Below are 22,280 nucleotides of genomic sequence, written 5' to 3'. Positions count from 1 at the left end.
ACTCCAGCAGGGGAGTTACAGATTTTGTGCAGCATTGAAAAGTCCCTTTGGCCAGCCAATCTTGTCCATCTATTCTCATTCCATTTTCTAGCACTTGGGATGTTGCCTTATACGCTATGGCACTTCATCTAAATACTGCTTAAACGTCTTGAGGATAATCCTCTTTATCTCCCTTGCAGGTAACATTTGTTTCCTCAAAACCCCTTTAAACCTGTTGCTCCTTAGCTTAAAATTGTGACCCTGCTAAGGGAAAGGTTTCTCCCTATCTACCCTGTTCATCACCCTCATAATCCTGTGCACTTCAATCACTGTAATCCTCCCTCAGTTTTCTCAGTTGTAAGGAAAACAACACCAACCTCTATTGTCTCTCTTTATCGCTGAGTTACTCCAGCCCAGGCAGAATCCTGGTGAATCTCCTCCACACCCTCTCTAGTGCAGTTACATCCTTCCTATAATGTGGCAACCAGAACTGCACACCGTAATCCAGCTGTGGCCTAACTATTGTTATATACAGCTCCATCATAATCGTCTTGTTCTTATAATTCAGTGCCTTGACTAATAAAGGCAAGTATCCCATATGCCGCCTTCACCACCTCATCTACCTGTCTTGCGGTTTTCGTGTATCTATGGACATGTACACCAAGGTTCCTCTGATCCTCTGTACAATTCAATGTGTACTCCCTTGCTTTGCTAGTCCTAACTGGGAATGTATTGGGATATAGTAGTTTCTCTCCATTGAAATTAATGGACATATGTTACAGGCTAAGAGTGTGAATGTGCCAGTGAGGGTAGATCCTGAGAGATTTTCTTCCCCTGCTCAGGAAATGCAGTACACAGGGGGCACAGACTTGGGATAAAGGATTAGTCATTTCAGATGGAGATGAGGAATATTTCTTCGTTCAACATGTGGTGAGGTTTTGGAATTCTCTTCCACAGACGGCTGCGAATGCTTTGTAATTGAATATATTTAGGGCTGAGATTGACAGATTGTTTGTTGGTCAGGAAATGGGAAGTAGGGGGGAAAGTCACATTGGACTCAAAGATCAACTGTGAGCTAATGATTTGGAGATGCCGGTGTTGGACTGGGGTGTACAAAGTTAAAAATCACACAACACCAGGTTATAGTCCAACAGGTTTAATTGGAAGCACTAGCTTTCGAAGCATTGACAACCACCTGATGAAGGATCTGTGCTCCGAAAGCTAGTGCTTCCAATTAAACTTGTTGGACTATAACCTGGTGTTGTGTGATTTTTTAACTGTGATGCTAAAGACTGACTGAGCAGGATCGATGGCCTAAGTGCTCTACTCCTGCTCCTAACTCCTGAATTCTTCCAAACAACAAATTTCCAAAGTGCATTCCCGGCTTCCCTATCCTGAACAGTGAGAATGTGGGGCTCGATACCATGTGAAGCAAAATGATTAATTGAGGTCAGCCAGGTGGACCTGATAGAATATGAGTTCCCTTATTGGGGCTGTCAACCTGGTTGAGTCAGGGAGCCCTGGCTGACAAATATAAACAGGAGGGTCAGAGGTTCTGTTCACTCTGAGAGCTGGCTCTGAGGGAGCTGGATCAGTGTCAAGGAATTTCCACATGTAAATAAAGGCTGACTTGCTGATGGGATACCGGTCTCTGTGGAGTTATTTCAAAGGGGAAGCTTGATAAAAGGTGGAGAAAGAGAGGGATAGAGGGATATGCCACTGAGGGGGTAGAAGGATCTTGTGGAGTCTAAACACCAGCATGAGCATGTTGGGCTGAATGTCCGGTTTCTGCGTGTAAATTCTGGGTATAACTAACATTTGGGATTGTGAACAGTTGAGCGTGAATGCAGTTCAAGCCTGCTCCCATGATTCACCATTCACTCAGATCATGGCTGATCCATATTTTAATTCCATCTACCCATTTGGTTTTGCAAAACTTCACCCAACAGAAACAGGCCTATGCCTGAAACACTGATTCTCCTGCTCCTCGGATGCTGCCTGACCTGCTGTGCTTTTCCAGCACCGCGCTTTTCGCCAGTAATCTTTCTGTGCCAGTTTTGAAATCTTTAATTGAATACTGAGTCTCAAAGCATTTTGGTGGATTTTGGACAATTGTTCCGACAGTTCTTTGCTATTTTTGAGTCCTAGTTTTAGTTTTGAGTATTGTAAATTAGTTTGTGTGTTGCTTTGCCCTGGACTCTGGGACATGGTGGTAATGTCACTGATCTTGCACCCAGAACTGAAGGCTCAGAGGATGTTGGTTTGTAATCCCACTGTGGAAGATGGTGATAATACAATTCAACAAAGATCTGGAATTAAACATTAGTCTAATGCTGATTGTTGTCAATGGTTGTATAACCCCAAATAAACCAAAGAAGTGCAGATGCTGGAGATCTGAAACAAAAGCAGAAATTGCTCATGAAACTCAGCAGGTCTGGCAGCATCTGTGGGAAGAAAGCAGAGTAAACGTTTCAAATGCAGTGACTTCTCAAAGGAAAAACCCATCTGGTCTGCTAATGTCCTTTTAGCGAAGAAAATCTACCATCCTTACCAGGACTGGCCTGCACTATGTGACTCCAGACCTACAACAATGTAGTTGATTCTTAACTGCCCTGTCAGTGATAAATGCTGACCCAGCCAGTGACACCTACATCCCATGAAAAATCCTGAAAAGAATTGTTTCTCTGATACAATGTCCTTTGTATCCTGTAGCAAATATCATTATTGTCTACCTTTGTTTTAAGATGTTGTACCCCCTTTCCACATTTTTCAGACTTCAAAATGACTGAGAGAATGAAATATGGATATTTTGAGATAATATCACAGAGCGTTGCTAGCATAACCCTGATTGGTTTCAGGGGGTGCCTGGATCAGCCGATATCAACCAGCGATATTCACATGGAAGTGTGCGGAAGGCTTTCTTTCCCTTTCAGTCATTTAAGACACTTTGTAAGGTTCCTTTTTGCACCAGCTGTGATTGAGATACTGTGTGCAGTTCTTTGGTTTATTTGGGATTATACAACCACTGACAGCAGCCAGCATTAGACTAATGTTTAATTCCAGTTTTTTGTTGAATTGTATTATTACTGTTTTCCACAGTGGGATTACAAACCCACATCCTCTGAGCACTCAGTTCAGGATTGTGGGATCAGTGACATGACCACCACGCCATCATCTCAATTGCCGGGCAACATTCCAAACCACATCCAAACAGGAACCTCAGCGGCTCAATCGTTCAAAAGTGTTTTATCAAAAGATAATGCAACAAGTCACAATGCTCTTCTGCATTTGTCAGTTGAGCAAATTGTTTCTTTTATTCATTCATGGGATGTCCATATCACTGGTTGGGCCAGTGTTTATTGCCCCTCCATAGTTGCCCTTGAGAAGGTACTGGTGGGCTGCCTTTTTGAACTGTGGCAGTCCATGTGCTGTCACAGTTCCACAATGCCCATACAGAGGGGGTTCCAGATTTTGACCAAGTGATCTTGAAGGAATGGCGATATACTTCCAAGTCAGGATGGTGAGTGGCTTGGAGGGGAACTTGCAGGTGATGGTGTTCCCATGTGTGCGCTGCCTTGTCCTTCTAGATGGTAGTGGTCACAGGTTTGAAAAGTGCTGCTTAAAGAACACTGGTAGATTTCTGCAGTGCACCTTGTGCAAACGCTGTGACTGAGTGACTAAGTTGTGGAAGGAGTGAATGCTTGTGCCAGTCAAGTGGGTTGCTTTGTCCTGGATGGTGTTGAACGATGTTGGAGCTGCACCCTTCCAGGCAAGTGGGGAGTATTCCATTACACTCCTGAGTTGTGCCTTGTAGATCCCAGAAAAATTGCTTAAACGCTGTTCATATAACAAGATCACATGAGCATTCATGAGGGGGTAATCAGGTGAATAAAGGTTGATGGTGAGCTGAGGACGATGTGCTGAAAGGTCAAAACATTTTGCCCAAGAACCAAAGAGTATTGAACAGAACCTTAAAAAAAGCAAAAAAAGCGAGAGGGGCACAGCAGTTGCAGGACTTAAATGGCTTTGCCATCAACAATAAGAATGGAAATTTAGAGACCTCTTCACCCATCACTTTCTTCATTGGCTCCCAATATCACTAGTTTAAAACTCTCATCTTTGTTTTCAAGTCCCTCCATCTCTGTAGACTCCCCCAACCTAAACCCCTCCAAGATTTCCTCATTTTTCCAATTCTGGCTTCTTGCTTATCTCTATCTGGACCAGAAGCTCTGGAGTTCATTCCCTAAACCTCTAAACATCTCCATTTCTCTCTTCCCTCTGATACCCAGTCTCACTCTTTATTCAGAACATGTACATTTTATTCAGCCTTTGGCATTCCTCCTTCCCTCAGGCTGAAATCAGTTTTAATGTTGCAGCTTCATGAAGAGGAGTTAAATCAGTGTAGGCCAAGTATCAGATCATGGGGCCGTCTGGTTTCTATTTTACTGTTGTGCACTGCCTTTACAAAGTGAGGGGGTCAGCAATTGTCCAGCGCACCAGACTTTGTGGTGTGTGTTTCCATGTGGTAACCTCAGACTTGGCTTCTGAGACCCTCATCTATAACTTTGTTACCTCTGGACTCAATTACTCAAAGGTGTTCCTGGCTGGTCGCCTATTTTTAAAACAAAAATCTTTCATGGGATATGGGCATCAGGACGAAGCCAATATTTCTTGCCCGTCCCTCAACGTTGGAGTTGAGGATGTTACTAATAAAATTGATAAAGAGGAGTCAAAAGGGATAGTGTACTTGGAATTTTTTACAAGGCTTTTGAGAAGGTTAGCAAAATTAAAATATATGGGATAAACAATAATTTACTGGCATGGATTAAGGATTAGCTAAGAAGGAAAAAAGCAGGGATTAGGAATAAATGGATTATTCTCACATTGACAGACTCTGACTACTAGGTAAAAACAATGACTGCAGATGCTGGAAACCAGAGTCTAGATTAGAATGGTGCTGGAAAAGCACAGCAATTCAGGCAGTATCTGAGGAGCAGGAAAATCGACGTTTTGGGCAAAGCAAGTGTATTCCTGATGAAGGGCTTTTGCCCGAAATGTCAATTTTCCTGCTCCTCGGATGCTGCCTGAACTGCTGTGCTTTTCCAGCACCACTCTAATCTAGAATCTGACTACTGGGGTACTACAAGGATCAGTACTTGGGCACCAGCTGTTCATGATGTACATCAATAATTTGGAGGTGGGGTCTAAATGTATTATTTTCAAAAATGCAGATGATACAAAGGGGAAAGTGTGACTTGAGTTTTCAGAAGGATTTGGAAGGCTTAGCGAATAAACAAGAGATAGCAGATGGAATATAATGTGGAATCATGTCAGGTTATTCACTTTGGTGCGAAGAACATATGTGCAGAGAATTTCTTAAATGGTAAGTGGTTGCAAATGTATAAAGAGATGTGAGTGGCTTAGTCTCTGAAGGCTAACAAACAGGTGCAGCACGCGATAGGAAGGCTAAAGGATGTTAGTTTGTATCATAAGAAGGTTTGAATGCAGCAGTAGTGAAATCTTCATTCACTTGAGTAGGAGTTTGTTTCGATCCCATCTGGAGAACGCTGTGTCGTGTTAGTCTCCTTACCTGCCTCAAGATATTGTTATGGAAGGATGCAACAAAGGTTCACTAGACTTGTCTCCAGGATGGTGGGACTGTTCCATGAAGAGAGATTTGGCTGATATTGTCTGGAGTTTTGAAGAATGAGAGGAGATCTCATTGGATCCTACAAAGTCCTTGAAGTGACAGAAAGGAAAAATGCAGATGAGATATTTTGCTTGTCGGGGAGTCTAGAACCAAGGGGGTGGAATTTAAAAATTACAGGGATGCCACTTAGGCCCAAGATAAGGGAAATTTATTTCACTCAATGCATTGTGAATGTTTGGAATTCTCTCTTTCAGAGGGCTGTGAAGGCTCAGTCTTTGAAAATATTTACAGTCAAGGTTATAGATGTCTGATTACCAATGGTATAAGATTTTATGGGAATGCTTTTAGTACAAAAGTATGTGTTCAAACAGCCATGATCGTATTAAATGGTGGCACATACTCAATGGGCTGAATGGCCTACACTGTTCCAAATCCCTTTGATCCTAATTGCCACTTGCACTGAGCGACTGCTGGACAATTTTAGACAATTGTCAAAAACAAACAGGTTGCTGACTCTAGTCTATGTGTCAACCAGAAGAATAGCAAGGATGGCAAGGGTAAGGATGGCAGATATCCTTTCCTAAAGGACATCAGTAAACAAGGTTGCTTGATAGATTTCCTTACCCTGTAACTTTGAGCTTCTCCAAAACTCTGCTAACCAAACCTTAACTTAGACCCTCTTCACCCATCACATTCTATGCTCTATATTGGTTCCCAGTAACACTATTTTCGAATTCTCATCCTTGGTTTCAATATCTCTGTAAACTCCCCCAAACTAAATCCTTCCAAGATTTCTTCACTCTTGTTACTCTGGTTTCTTGCTCATCTGCCATGTAGACCAGAAGCTCTGGAATTCATTCCCTAAACCTCTCCATGTTTCCATTTCTCTCTTCCCTCTGAAAGATGCTCTTTAAAATCCACCTGCCTGAATATCACCTACTGAGGCTTAGTGCCAGACTTTGTTCATTAGTCACTCCTGCAGAGCATCCTCAAACACCTTACAATTACAGAACAGTTTGGGAGAGGAAGGAGGCCATTGAGCCCATCATGTCTGCTCAGGCTGTCTGAACGAGCATTATGGCTCATTGCTATTTTCCAACCTTTTCCCTGTTAAACTGAATATTATTTCTTTTTAAATAATCATTTCATACCCTCTTGAATGCCTCAACTGAACCTGCCTCCACCATTCACAGCGTGTTCCTGGCACAAACCACTCGCTGTGTGAAAACATTTTCTCTCTTATCATATTTGCATTTCTTGCAAACTTATCATCTATCTGTGCCCTCCAGTTCTCAGTCCTTTTGTGAAAGGGAATGGTTTCTCTCAATTATTCTGCTCAACTCCCGCATGATTTTGAAAATGTTTGTGAAAGTAATATATATTTACAAATTTTTATTGTATATAAATAAAGCAATTCATCTACTTGCTGGTCAAGATCTAAAGGGTGTCCAAAAAGACACTTTAGCACAGGCATGATGTTGTGTGGCACTGATGAGACCCTAATGGTTTTGTCTGAAACTATTAAATGGGAAAGGTGGCGCTAAAGCACTCATTTCTTTATTCATTCACAGGCAGCATTTATTGCCCATCCCTAATTGCCCAGAGTCAGTTGAGAGTCAAGAGTGTGGTGCTGGGAAGGCACAGCAGGTCAGGCAGCATCTGAGGAGCAGGAGAATGGATGTTCCTGATGAAGGGCTTTTGCCCGAAACAACGATTCTCCTGCTCCTCGGATGCTGCCTGACCCGCTGTGCCTTCCCAGCACTACACTGCCGACTCTAAACTCCAGCACCTGCAGTCCTCACTTGCGCCAGAGTCAGTTAAGAGTCAACCACATTGCTGTTGGCTTGGAGTCATATGTAGGCCAGACCAGGTAAGAATGGCTGTTTCCTTCCCTAAACGGCATTAGTGAACCCAAATGGGTTATTTTTTCCATCACTCAATTCATGGTCATCATTAGACTCTTAATTCCAGGTGCTTATTGACTTCATATTCCACCAGGATTCAAACCTGGGCCCCAGAACATTATCTGAGTCTCTGGTTTAATAGTCCAGTGATAATGCCACTAGGCCATTGCCTCCATCTGGGTAAAAACAATGACTGCAGATGCTGGAAACCAGATTCTGGATCAGTGGTGCTGGAAGAGCACAGCAATTCAGGCAGCATCCGAAGACAGGCAAAATCGACGTTTCGGGCAAAAGCCCTTCATCAGGAATAAAGGCAGAGAGCCTGAAGCGTGGAGAGATAAGCATGTCTTCGGATGCTGCCTGAATTGCTGTGCTCTTCCAGCACCACTGATCCAGAATCTGGTTTCCAGCATCTGCAGTCATTGTTTTTACCTTGTTGATTTTAACCCTACTGCGAATCCTCTTGCAAGGATGCCTGCCTTGAAGAAGTTTTCCTCCTCTCTCTACAAGAATCTCAGGGAGTCTCTCTCTCACTGCAACTCCCAGGTCATTTCCTCAGCCCTGAAGACTCTATGCCACTCTCTCCCCACCCCCACCCTCCTCTAGCTTATCTCTCCACGCTTCAGGCTCTCTGCCTTTATTCCTGATGAAGGGCTTTTGCCCGAAACATCGATTTTGCCTGTCTTCGGATGCTGCCTGAATTGCTGTGCTCTTCCAGCACCACTGATCCATTGCCTCCATCTGTCAACCATTAGCATCCAGTGACATAATTAAAAATGGATGTCTCAGCTTAACACCTCATCCAAAAGATGGCACCTGGGAGTGTCAGCTGGCAAGGTTCTGCAAATGTAACTTGAACAGATTACAGTCCATACAGAGGGGAGAGTACTGCTTACTAAGTCACGCACAAGGGTCAGCACCTTATACACTGACAGCAGAAATCGTCATTCTATAGACACCGCAATGTTCCCTGAGGACAGGAGAGAAATGGAGATAAATTAGTTGGGTTAGATCTCACACTGCAGCTGTCCTAAGTGGTCTATCTGTACAGATTTATAGAGTCCTACAGTATGGAGACAGGCTCTTTGGCCCAAACTAGTCCATGCCAACCAAAATGTCCATCCAGCTGACCCCATTTCCTTGCACTTGGCTCAAATCCTTCTAATCCTTTCCTATCCATTGTCCCAATGCCTTTTAAATGGTGTTAATGTACCCGCCTCAACCACTTCCACTGGCAGTTCATTCTATATGCATACCAGCCTCTTTGTTCCTTTTCAGGTTCCTTTTTATTCTTTCCTGTCTTACCTTAAACTGATGTCCTCCAGTCCTCAGAGAAAGACTGAGTGCATTCACTCTATCCATGCCTCTCATGATCTAACACACTTCTATAAGGTGCCCCCTCAGTCTCCTACGCTCCAAAGAAACTCTCCTAGCTTCCTATAACTCAAACCTTTTGAAGTCCTGGCAAAATCCTTGTAAATTTCTTCTGCACTGTTCCCGGTTTAATAATGTCCTTCTTATAGCAAGGTGACCAAAAAAACAATCACATGCTAACAATTTAAAGAATTCCCTTCTCAAAGCCTAGGTGACTCTTTTCATCGGTTTCGTGAACTTTGGGTCCAATGATTTCAATTCAATTTGTACAGATGTCCTGAAACAGATGTTTGTTAGCCTATCTAGGTCAATGAAAGAATACTGCCTCCTTACACAACTGTAATTCCCAATCATGTATAATTAGCATGTGTGTTTAAATTGCTAATTGTGGCTCCATGTATCCTTGTAACTAGTTTAAATGCTGTAAGATTGCTTTGTGAACGTGCTTGAATCCTCTGTTCTGTGACTCTGCATTGTTGATTTGTTGTTTTGTAATTCTGTGCCCTTACACTGTTCGGTAAAGGTGTTGTATTTTGTACAGTGTGATTCAGCCTGTGGGGCTCACTGCATGTTCATAAATAAAAGAAAATTGGTCCATGTATCCGTCTCTAAGTTCAATATACAGTGCTCTTGAGTGCTGTGAATGGGTATGTTTTTCTAAGGCTTCATTTCCTCTGATTCACTAGAATAACTGGAACATGTCAACACTGTAACTGCCATTTTCCTCTGTCAGTGCAGCACTCCCACAGTACTGACCTTCTGTCAGTGCGGCACTCCCACAGTACTGACCTTCTGTTAGTGCGGCACTCCCACAGTACTGACTCTCTGACAGTGCTGCACTCCCACTGTACTGACCCTCTGACAGTGCTGCACTCCCTCAGTACTGACCCTCTGACAGTGCTGCACTCCCTCAGTACTGACCCTCTGTTAGTGCGGCACTCCCACAGTACTGACCCTCTGTCAGTGCGGCACTCCCACAGTATTGACCCTCTGTCAGTGCGGCACTCCCACAGTATTGACCCTCTGACAGTGCGGCACTCCCTCAGTACTGACCTTCTGTTAGTGCGGCACTCCCACAGTACTGACCCTCTGTCAGTGGGGCACTCCCTCAGTACTGACCTTCTGTTAGTGCGGCACTCCCACAGTACTGACCCTCTGTCAGTGGGGCACTCCCACAGTACTGACCTTCTGTTAGTGCGGCACTCCCACAGTACTGACTCTCTGACAGTGCTGCACTCCCACTGTACTGACCCTCTGACAGTACTGCACTCCCTCAGTACTGACCCTCTGACAGTGCTGCACTCCCTCAGTACTGATCCTCTGGCAGTGCTGCACTCCCTCTGTACTGACCTTCTGTTAGTGCGGCACTCCCACAGTACTGACTCTCTGACAGTGCTGCACTCCCACTGTACTGACCCTCTGACAGTGCTGCACTCCCTCAGTACTGACCCTCTGACAGTGCTGCACTCCCTCAGTACTGACCCTCTGTTAGTGCGGCACTCCCACAGTACTGACTCTCTGACAGTGCTGCACTCCCTCAGTACTGACCCTCTGACAGTGCGGCACTCCCTCAGTACTGACCCTGTGTTAGTGCAGCACTCCCTCAGTACTGACCCTCTGACAGTGCTGCACTCCCTCAGTACTGACCCTCTGACAGTGCGGCATTCCCTCAGTACTGAGTCTCTGACAGTGCAGCACTCCCTCAGTACTGACCCTCTGACAGTGCAGCACTCCCTCAGTACTGACCCTCTGACTGTGCAGCACTCCCTCAGTACTTATCGTCCAATAGTGCAGCACTCCCTCAGTACTGACCCTCCGACAGTGTAGCACTCTCTCAGTACTGACCCTCTGACAGTGCGGCACTCCCTCAGTAATGAGCTCTGACAGTGCAGCACTCAGTACTGACTCTCTGACGGTGCTGGACTCGCTCAGTACTGACCCTTCGATGACACACACTTCAGCCTCTGTGGATCAGTAATGAAGTCAGTGAGTTTTGAATGTGGTGGATGGGGTGCCAATCAAGCAGGTTACTTTGACCTTAAGTATATCGAGCTTCTTGAGTATTGCTGGAGCTGTATTAATTCAGCAAGCTGAGGGTTTCCAACCATATTCCTAACCTGTGCCTTGTAGATGGTAAGTGGGTTTTGTGTAGATAGCAGGTAAATTACTTCTGACAGAAATCCTAGCCCCTGACCTGCCCTTGTAGCCACAGTATGTATCTGGATATGAACTATAACAGAGTGTTTGAAGACCCTGATGGATACTGATGTAAGTGGTATTTCTTTCATATGGTACTGATTAGCAAAAATAAGTTACATTAAAAATAAATGTTATAAAATATCTTTTGGAAACTTGCAATAAGTGCTGACTCCAGGACAACATTGAATTCCCTTTTTTATGTTTGTGTCTGAATGTTAAACATTAATATTCAGCCATCAAATATTAATGTGTAACACTTGCACAGTCATGAAATATTAATATGTGGGACTTGCAGAGTCAGTGAATATTGATGCATTAGGCCCATATCTATTGATGGCTCCCATGGTGACAGGGATATTTTCAAATTCCTGTCACTTCCCCTCTAATTGTGAGTTTGATCTCTATTAGATACAGGAACTCAAACCAAGCCCAGTGGGTGGTACTCCTAGTTCTGAGACAGAAGGTCCTTTATGTCCCAATCCAAACAATTGAGGACATAATGCTCCCAGTTCATTTCTCTGTGTGGGAGTATTGTCCAAGTGGCCAACACATTGGTTCAATGGTTAGCACTGCTGCCCCAATTGCCAGGGACCCGGGTACAATTCCACCCTCGGGCGACTTGTCTGTGTGGTGTTTGCACGTTCTCCCCATGAGTGCATGGGATTCCTCCGGGTGCTCCACTTTCTTCCCACAGTCCAAAGGTGTGCAGGTGGATTGGCCACGCTGAATTGCCAGTAGTGCCCAAGGATGTGCAAGCTAGGTGGCTTAGCCATGGGAAATGCAGGGCTACAGGGATAGTGAAGTGGGCTAGGCCTGGGTGGGATGCTCTTCAGAGGGTCGGTGTGGAGCTGACGGCCAAACGGGCCTGTTTCCACGCTGTGGAGGTTCTATGATTTTCAGTTCTGTTTCTCGGGTGAGTGATCAGTCTGCCCTCTCGGGTGGACAGAAACTATTTCCTGACGCTGTCTCAGAGAAAAGCAGGTGCACTCTCCCTAAAGCTGTGAAGGTTATATTTGTCTCTTTACCACATTGGCTCTAACCACTTGATCAGATCATTCTCACAACCGGCCAGTGTGATTCCAACAACAGTGGCTGCACTTCAGAAGTACACCATTGGCTCTACACTGCCTTTTGACATCCTGAAAGGTGCTATGTAAATGCAAGTTATACCTTTTATCTGTACAGCCCTTTCAATAGACTGAAATATAGCATGGTGTTTCGAAGAAACATAATTGGACAAGTCTAATGCGGTTCTGGACGGGAGAATGGGAGATGAACTCTGTGCACAATAACTAATTGACGCCAGTCTTTGTGTGACAGAACCCTGTAGGTTGCAGGAGGAAAGGAAGTGGGAGGTGAGGAAATGAATCAGTTGGAATGGAAGATCTGTGATTTGTCAAGATGTAGGGAGGAGAACAATTACGCAGGATTGGATATTCAGAGTCTAGGAGGAAGGAGGGAGCAGCATGAGTCGAATCAATACAAAAGAGAAAATGATGCCGGCGAGAGACTTTTTTTGCATAATTCACTATTTGAGGCAGAACTGCACAAATCTAAGTGACAAGAACTAGGTGTGCTGGCATACTTAAGAACCATTAATCCTCACATGACCAAAGGGATTCCAGTTAACCACTTCCCCATTGAGCTCGGCAAACATTATCAGTGGTAAGAGTAGATTGTGTCATCTTTATTATCCTGAGATAAAATGGCCAAATTACTCCCCACGTACTCACCCACCAAACCTCTCCCCGGGTGGGACAGGAAGATGAGAAATGGAACATTAGGTCACTCCGATTTATTTTCAAACTGTAAGGAGCAGAGTTCGGCCAATCAGCCCATTGAGTCTGCGCCACCATTTGATCATGGCTGATATGTTTCACAATCCCATTCTCCTGCCTTCTCCCCATTACCCTTGATCCCCTTCCTAATCAAGAACCTATCTACCTCTGTCTCAAAGACCCTCAATGACTTGGCCTCCACAGCCATCAGTGGCAATGAGATCCACAGAATAACCACCCTCTGGCTGAAGAAATTCTACCTCATCTCAGTTCTAAAGGGTAATCCCTTCCCTCGAAAGCTGAGCCCCAAGTTCCTGATCTCTCCTATTTGTAAAATACCTTTTCCATATCCACACTCTTCAGGGCTCTCAGTATTCTGGAAGCTTCAACCAGATTCCCCCTCATCCTTCTACACTGTATCGGGTACAGACCCAGAGTGCTCACCTGCACCTCATAAGCCCTTCATGCCCAGGATCATTCTCGTGAAAGTCCTCTGGACCCTCTCTAACACCAGCCCATACTTTCTGCACAGCGCGGACTCCCGGTTTCAAGTTGAAACCCAAGACAGATTCACCCATTCCATCAGCTATTATTGTTTTCCTCTCGCTTTCTCTGCTTTCAATTTTATTTCTTTATTTTTCTAATTTAACCTAAGAGGGCACTGGCAATGGCAACTTTATACACTTTTCACTGTACTCCTGTATCCCCGTGCTTTAGGACAAAAGACAATAAAATCTCATTCTAATTCTAAGTACATGCCCAAAACTGCTCAGAGGATTCCAAATGCAGTCTGACCAGCGCCTCATACAGCCTCAGTAATGCATCTCTGTTCTTGTGTTCTCGGCCTCTTGAAATGAATGTTAACATTGCGTTTGCCATCCAACTGCCAATTGAACCTGCATGTTAACCTTAAGAGAATCCTAAACTAGGACTCCCAAGTCCCTTTGAGCTTCAGATTTCCGAAGCCTACCCCCATTTAGAAAACAGTCTACCTCTCTATTCTTCCAAAGTGCATAACCTCACACTTGGCCACATTATATTGCATCTGCTACTCCTTTGTCCACTCTCCTAGCCTGTCTGCATCCCCCTTGATTCTTGAACACTACTTCTCCCCGTACCTATCTTAGCAACAATGTCCTCAGATCTTTCATTCAGATTGTCAGTAAATAACGTGAATAGTTGTGCTTCTCTGTGGAACTCCACTAGTCACCAGCGGCCATCCTTAAAAAGAGTTTGGGATGGAGCAGTGCCCTCTCCTAAGTGTCCACTCTCTGCAATCTCTACAGCTATTTCCTTCAGAACCCTGGGAGTGGGGTGGGGGATGGGTAGTCCATCCTGTCTGGGTGATCGATCTGCCTTCAGACCTTTCAGCTCCCTCCGCACATTCTCCTTAGTGTTGGCCACTGCACTCACCTCTGCCCTGATTCGCTTGAAGTTCTGGTACGCTGCTACTGTCTTATACTGTGAAGCCTGATGAAAAGTACAAATTCAATTCCTCTGCCATTTCTTTGTTGCCCATTATAGCTTTATTCTCCAGTGGTCCAACATCAATTCTTGTCTCTCTTTTACATGTTAGATACCTTAAAAAAATTCATGCAATCTTTTGTATTACTCGCTGGCTTACTCTCATCTTTCATCTTCTCCCCCACACATCCTTATTGCTTTTTTAGTTATCCTGTGCTGGTTTTTAAAAGGCTTCCTAATCCTCTGGCTTCCCACTAATCTTCAGCTCATTTTATGCTTTTCCTTTTTCCTTTATGCTGTCCCTGACTTCCTTAGTCAGCTATGGTTACCTCATTCTCCTCTAAGTATGTTCCTTCTTCCTTGGGATCAATTTCTGCTGCACTTCCTGAAATACTCCCAAAATTCCTGCCATTGCTGCTCCACCGTGTTCCCTGCTGGTGTCCCCTTCCAATCAACTCTGGCCAACCCCTCCCTCATGTCTTTGTAGTTACCTTTCATCAATTGTAATATCATTACATCTGATTCCAGCTTCTGCCTCTCAAACTGCAAGGTCAATTCTATCATCTTATGGTCACTGCCCCTTCGGGGTTCCTTTACCTTAAGCTCCCTAATCAAGTCTGTTTCATTACACGTCACCAAATCCAGAATTTTCTGTTCCTTAATGGCTGAAAAGGCCATCTCATAGACATTCCACAAATTCCTTTTCTTCAGATCCGCCACCAACCTGATTTTCCCAGTCCATCTGCAGATTGAAATTCCCTCTGACTATTGTAATGGAGCTTTTCTTACATGTTTTTTTTAAACTCCTGATTTAATTTTCTTCCTCCCATCCTGACTACTGCTAGGAGGCGTGTACATAATTCCCATCAGGGTATTATTTCCTTTGTGGTTTCTCGTGGATGCGAGCAAAGGAGCTATGGTTAGTAAGTTTTCAGGTGACACCAAAATTGGAGGTGTAGTGGACAGCGAAGAGGGTTACCTCAGATTACAACAGGTTCTTGACCAGATGGGCCAATGGGCTAAGAAGTGGCAGATGGAGTTTAATTCAGATAAATGTGAGGTGCTGCATTTTGGGAAAGCAAATCTTAGCAGGACTTTTACACTTAATGGTAAGGTCCTAGGGAGAGTTGCTGAACAAAGAGACCTTGGAGTGCAGGTTAATAGCTCCCTGAAAGTGGAGTCGCAGATAGATAGGATAGTGAAGATGGTGTTTGGTATGCTTTACTTTATCGGTCAGAGTATTGATTACAGGAGTTGGGACGTCATGTTGCAGCTGTACAGGACATTGGTTAGGCCACTGTTGGAATATTTCGTGCAATTCTGGTCTCCTTCCTATCGGAAAGATGTTGTGAAACTTAAAAGGGTTCAGAAAATATTTACAAGGATGTTGCCAGGGTTGGAGGTTTGAGCTATAAGGAGAGGCTGAACAGGCTGGGGCTGTTTTCCCTGGAGCATCAGAGGCTGAGGGGTGACCTTATAGAGGTTTACAAAATTATGAGGGGCATGGATAGGATAAATAGACAAAGCCTTTTCCCTGGGGTCGGGGAGTCCAGAACTAGAGGGCCTAGGTTTAGGGTGAGAGGGGAAAGATATAAGAGAGACCTGAGGGGCAACCTTTTCAGGCAGAGGGTAGTACGTGTATGGAATGAGTTGCCAGAGGATGTGGTGGAGGCTGGTATAACTGCAACATTTAAGAGGCATTTCGATGGGTATATGACTAGGAAGGGCTTGAAGAGATATGGGCCGGGTGCTGGCAGGTGGGACTAGATTGGGTTGGGATATCTGGTTGGCATGGACGGGTTGGACTGAAGGGTCTGTTTCCATGCTGTACATCTCTATGACTAATTCTACCCATACAGATTCTACACCTTGCAACCCTACATCACTTTCTGCTATCAATTAAATTTCATTTCTACTAAAAAGGCAAACACACGCCACTGCCCATCTGCCTGTCCTTTCGATAAGATGTGTATCCTTGGATATTTAGTTCCTGACTTCCTTGCAGCCATGTCTTTGTGATACTCATGACATTGTCAATTTCAATCTGCGTTACAAACTCATTTACCTTGTTTCATCTGCTGCACACATTTAAGTACAACACCTCATTCCTCCATTGACTGTCCCCCTTCTCATAGTTGTCCCATTATCTGTTGTGTCGGAAGTTAGATTCCTGACTGTTTCCATACTCTCTGTCCAATTTCTTGTTCTGAGTCCCCCTCTCTTAACTAGTTTAAGTCCTTCTGACTACCCTACTTAGCCTCTTCACGAGGGTTTTGGTCTCAGTTCAGTTCAGGCGGATCCCATCCTGATGGTACAGTTCTCTCCTGTCCAATTACTCACGCCAGTGCCCAATGAGTTGGAACCCCTATACCCTATACCAGTCCTTTAGTGTTTAGTTCCTGCTTAGGAGAGTTTGAACACGCTCACTGCTCCATCCCAAACTGCCTCACCGTGACACTGACTGTGAAGGCACTGATCCCAGAATGCCTCACTGCAACACCAATTGCGAAGACACCCTTCCCAGAATGCCTCACCTTGAAACCAACTGTGAGGACACGTATCCCAGAATGCCTCACCGTGACACTGACTGCGAGGACACCCTTCCCAGAATACCTCAGCATGACATCGACTGTAAGGTTAATCCTCCCAGACTGGTCCAAGGCAATTCTGATGGTAGAAACTAAAACCTGAAGGATATTTTTCTGTATTATTCCATTCTTACTATCAGTGTGTGCCCTTGTCCTTAAGCATTTTGGTGAGTTGTTTAACAAAACGGTTCAAAAATTCCTCTGGACTCGTAGCATAATCCTGGGTCAGATCTCCCACCTATTCTAAGCACTGACTGAAATTTCATTCTGTTGCATTCAGTTTTAAGCAAGTGCTTCCCAAAATTTTCTTGCACTGTGATCCCGTTTCGAGATTTGAACATTGTCCCAAGCTCTCTGAGAAATGTGAGAGTGAGTGCAAGGCTCTGAGAGTAGGAGCATAGCTGTTGTTATGGGCTCAGAGCTCTATTGGCAATTGCATGTTGGAATTGCTAACCCTAAAATGTTGTTGTTTACTGCTTCATCCAAGATAAATTTCAACTTGGCTTTAACACATAGTAAAACATGCCAAGGCACTGCACAGGGACAATTCACAAGTGAAGGCTGACTTGGAGCCACACAGGGAAATATTGGCATGCCAAAAGCTTGGTGAAAGGGGCACATTTTAAGGCATGATGTAAAGGCAGAAGAGGTTTATCGAGCGATAGGTGGGAAATATTACCAATGAGGACCTTAATGTTGAGACAGTTTGAGGTATTTCTGGAATGAGAAAGGCCTTCAAAATCATTAAAGACACAGGAGTTTTTGATAACCGGTGTTCCTTGCTTTGGACGGATGCGTAGGCAGAGCATTTATAGTGAACATTCTCTTTAAATATGTTTCAGCAAGGTCAGCCTGAGAGAAAGCGATCTTTTGTAGCGAGTGCTTTGGATCTGGAATGCGCCGCCTGAGGATGTAGTGTGGGGAACAGGTTCAATTGAAGCTTTCTAGAGGGACTCGGGTTATTATCTGAAAAGGGAGAATGTGCTGGGCCGTGGAGAGATGGGTGAGGAATGGCACTCCACAAATTGCTCCTTCAGAGAGCCAGTATAGAATCAATGGGCTGAATAGCCTCCTGCATTGTAACCATTCTGTGAAGTTGTACTGTGTGCACTTTAGAATGAATGTTTGCTCACCGAAATGAAAGGATGAAGCAATTAACTATTCAGAGCGGAGCTGCCATCAAGTCCTTTGATAGGAAATGTCATGATTTTAACAGAAGCTGATGCATGATGGGGCAGAAAACTCCCCGACTGTGAGATTTCCTTTTGTTTGATTTAAGAGCAAGTCTGAGTTTGACCTTTCTGTTTTCCCTTCCTCTTTCTCTGTTCCAGTTTGCATGTACAGAGAGCCGTCGATGCATGAAATCGGGGACAAAGCCGGACGCTCACGGAAGAGTTCAGGAACGCCAACCATGAATGGAGGCAAGGTAGTCAATCAGGAGGAGTCCACATAGCAGGACCAAGGCCTCAGGAAGCTGAATTGAATCCATATGCACAACTTACAAGAATCAAACAAAAAAGAATTTAATTAGAGAGAACAAACAAATCCAGGAGTGAGGATGTTTTTGAAAATGCAATCCCTTAGATGAACTGATGAAGCCATTGCCTGAATGAACAAAGAAACATTAAATCAGGACTTGATTTTCATTCTGTTTCCTCTTATGCAAAACTCTCGACCCTGTGGTAAACTCATCTACAAAACGTTAAATAAAGGAAAAAAAAGAAACTTAAATTACCCTACACGTTTGAGATTTGAAACAAATATCCCTCAAAATCCAAAGGCCTTTCTTGCTTCTCCACTGTTGAAATCCTTAAAACTGAAGAGAGGATTTTGTTTAGCAATCACCAAGTATCATGTGAGGAGTAAACCCATCACAGTTCATTCAGACAGCAGATACAGGGCTCTGTGTTCTGACGGTGTTAGCCGCACCTTCACTGAGCCCCAACCAACTCTTGTCAGGATCCAGAACTCGCCATGTCATCTTAGTGACGTTCCAGTACTAGGAAAGGAAAGGACAACTGGTCAAACATAAAGACAATGTCCAATTCTTATTGGGCATGACGGCGCCATGTCTTTTGGCTGGGTGAACAGTTGGCCTCTGGGAAATAGACTGCATTTCATTCAAGTTTCTCCACCCTCAATCCCAACCCCACCATGGAGTTCCTCACCCATTTCCAAGTCCTTCTTCTGAAAGTAGTCCAGACTCATCCTTTGAGGGTAGAGCATGGTAGGAACCCAGCCTGTGCATACTGGGCCCATTTGTGTTGAATGATCTTAATTTGCAGAAATTCTGGTCACCACCTTTCAAGACTTTCCTAACAGTATTGTGGGTGTAACCCTGTATCCCACGGCCTGCGGAGGTTCAAGAACACAGCTCACCTTATCCGGGGCAATTAGGGATGAGCAATAAGTACTGGCCCTTGCCAGCAACACCCACATCCCATGAAATAATTGAAAAAACACCCACAGTGAGATTATGTTGAATTTTTAGATATGCCCCCTTGAACAGCTTCCAGCTCACTGGTTTGGTGGTTTATGTTTTGCGACCATTTTGTTCTGCCATATTCGGGATTGCTGACTGTTCCCAAGACATTTGAGTTGCACTGAATGTCTGGATGGATTTGGATTGCTAAAACAAGTCTCCAGCCCATTTACACATTCATGATATTGGCTGCCTGTGCGCGGTATCATATTTCTGTTGCTGCAAGATTCCACATCAACACTGCAGCTTCAACTTACATTTTCACCCATTATCGAGCCTTACGGCTCTAATTAACTGCTGGTTTGGTTGGCTTAAGGAGTGCAGGTTGGCGCTGACAATGATACACGCCGACAGTCATTAGCTGCAGAACAAAAAGATACAATTAACACAAATGGATGGTTCACAGAACTGTAATTTTGGCTCTCTCCTTAAAAAGCCCTTGACTTAACAGGTGTATATTTTACACCAACAATAATGCCTTGCATTTATATAACACCTTTTAAAAGAATTGAAAGCCCTCTTGGGTGTAATCAGCAAGTCAAACAAAGTTGGCATTGGGGCAGGAGACCAAAATCTTGCTGAAAATGGAAAGGTTTAAAGAGAAAAAGGGAGGCAGTGAGACAAAGAGGTTTAATAAAGGAATTCCAGAGGGTAAAGCTTTGATAACTTTCACTGGTGAGAGAATGATTAAAATTGGGGGATAAACACGAGACCTGAATTACAGCAGCACAGAAACATCCAAGGTGGAAGAGATGGAGGTTGTTTTGTTGGGCAGACAGGAATGAATGAGGGATTTCGTAAACAAGCATCAGCCCCTAATCCAGAATGAGCTGCTGCTTGACTGAAGGACAGTTTAGGTCAGGAGGCAGAAGTACCATTGCTGCAAGGCTTATTGTAAGTTAGGACATTACCATGGAATGTCTGAATGTTCTCAAACTTACAGAGTGCATAACTTACGAAAAGCTCCTTGGAATCACCGTGACTCCTGGTAACTAAATAATGGGTGAGGGTTGATGAGAGAGATGGAAGCCGTGCTATGGTGATGTTGTGGAGGTGGAAATAGTTTTAGTGATGGATCAGAGACGTATTTGGAAGTTCATTTCAGGGTCAGTAGCAACATCAGGTTTGTGCACATTCTAAATCAGCTCAAGACAGCTGCCAGAGATGGGGATGGAGCTGGTGACTTGAGAACGGAATTTGTGGTGGAGTTCAAAGAGAATGGTTTTATCTTCCAAGGTTTTAGCTGAATCATTATTTTTACTTACCTGTCGCTGGATGTTAGACAAGCAACATGACTAACCAGAGGCAATAGTGAGGTTGTAGGAGGAAGAGCTGGATGTTATCTGAATATGTATGTAATCTGATGCTATGTTTTTGGAGGATATTACTCAGGGGTAGCATATATATTGCAGGAAATGCTACAGCCAAATTGCACACTGCAAGATCCAATGAGCAGCAATGTTATATATGACCCAATACTCTGTTTCAGCGATGTTGCTCTGGATTTAATTAAAAGTTATGAAAGGTGCTATAGAAATGCAGCCTTTTTCCTTTTATATGACCGGGGCCCAGGGCTTCATTGTCATATAAGGAACCAAATGAGCAAATGAGTGCTCTGGGTAGCTCCTCAGTATCTCTGCAGGCTTTGTCCATGAGTGTAACCATTAATAAATATATGGTGCGAAGCCTATGTTACCACTCTGCAAATGTTAATTAAATGCTTGAACTGTGCCGTCCCTGAAGGGAATCGGAAGATGCGTGTGCTATTAATGCAGCATCGTGTAATGCAAGCCATACATTTCCATCAACTGCTGGCATCTTCTTGCTAATTCTGCAGTGCCGGTGTTACAGTGATAGATTGTAAATGCCTCCTGAACAAGTATCCTATATGTTATGTGATCAACTGCCATTGAAAGGCAGCTAGCCGCACCATCTGTAAGACAGAAATACTGAAATTAAACTCAGGACTTCTAATTATTCATGTTTAGATTAGCAGATAACCGGGAGTGAGCTACAGGTTGGAATCTAATCCAGGGGTGAGGATGGTTTATATTATAGAATAATATGAGTGAGTTAACAGCTACTTTGAGGGCTTTGAGTGATTTTATATGTTACATAACAGGTACTCAGGAATGAACTACAGTTTGGAATGTAACTGAGAGGTTTACGTAATTTATAAATAGGATAATGGATACCTGGCTGTGAATTGCAAGCAGGAATTGAGTTGAATAGTTCAGATAGTTTATAGAGCAGGACATATTCTGGAATAAGTTAATTGCTGGAAACTAATTTAAGGTCTCAGACAGTTTTATATATAATAGAGATATCCAGGAGTCATTTGCTTGCTGAAAACTAATTGTGGGGTTGAGTTTTATATATATATATATATATATATATACATAGAACAATGGAGATTGTGAACTGTAGTTAACAGGCAATTTCAAAGGCAACCATCAGATCCCTGATTTAGATAAAAGCTGCAAACACTTGCTGTGTATCTTTCACTTTGATGCTTAAATAGTTGGTTTGGGGAGCAGAATGTTTGAATAACTGAATGGTTTTGCATGGCAGTTTAAATATTTCCAGTATTTTAATCTTTATTAACTATAAAAAGACACAATAAATGCTCTTTTAATAAATGCAGAGAAGTGTGCAGAATTATTTCAGTTGCTTTTAATTAGCTGAATACTGAGTTCTCCCAGTGCTCTCTTGTTTGCTGGATGAGGTATTTTTTATGAGACCTGATCTGTCACTTGTCAAGTGGCAATGTAGTTGTCAGCGTCAGAAATCTCAAAGCTCCAGGACTCGGGCATTTTAATGAATGAACTTTCGAGGAAGTTTTGACCCCAGGAGACTGTTAGT

The 22,280-nt window shown here is 43.8% G+C and overlaps 1 protein-coding gene across 2 annotated transcripts in view; it reads left to right on the top strand.

Annotated features, from left to right (window-relative positions):
* Positions 1-22,058, top strand: part of LOC122556132 (fibroblast growth factor 12) — a 204,589-nt gene extending 182,531 nt beyond the window's left edge. For both annotated transcript variants that reach the window (XM_043702612.2, XM_087993363.1), the window contains exon 5: positions 18,268-22,058. In XM_043702612.2, coding sequence (XP_043558547.1) covers positions 18,268-18,389 — 122 coding nt within the window. In that variant the 3' untranslated portion in view covers positions 18,390-22,058. The remainder of the gene's footprint in view (positions 1-18,267) is intronic.
* The last annotated feature ends 222 nt before the right edge of the window (positions 22,059-22,280 follow it).

This window comes from Chiloscyllium plagiosum, unplaced genomic scaffold (assembly GCF_037043375.1).
Source record: "Chiloscyllium plagiosum isolate Xiang-an unplaced genomic scaffold, Cpla_swu_hap1 HiC_scaffold_13, whole genome shotgun sequence".
In the NCBI taxonomy this organism is placed as follows: domain Eukaryota; kingdom Metazoa; phylum Chordata; class Chondrichthyes; order Orectolobiformes; family Hemiscylliidae; genus Chiloscyllium; species Chiloscyllium plagiosum.
Note: the sequence above shows the minus strand (reverse complement) of the source record. Positions and strands in the feature narration are given on the sequence as shown.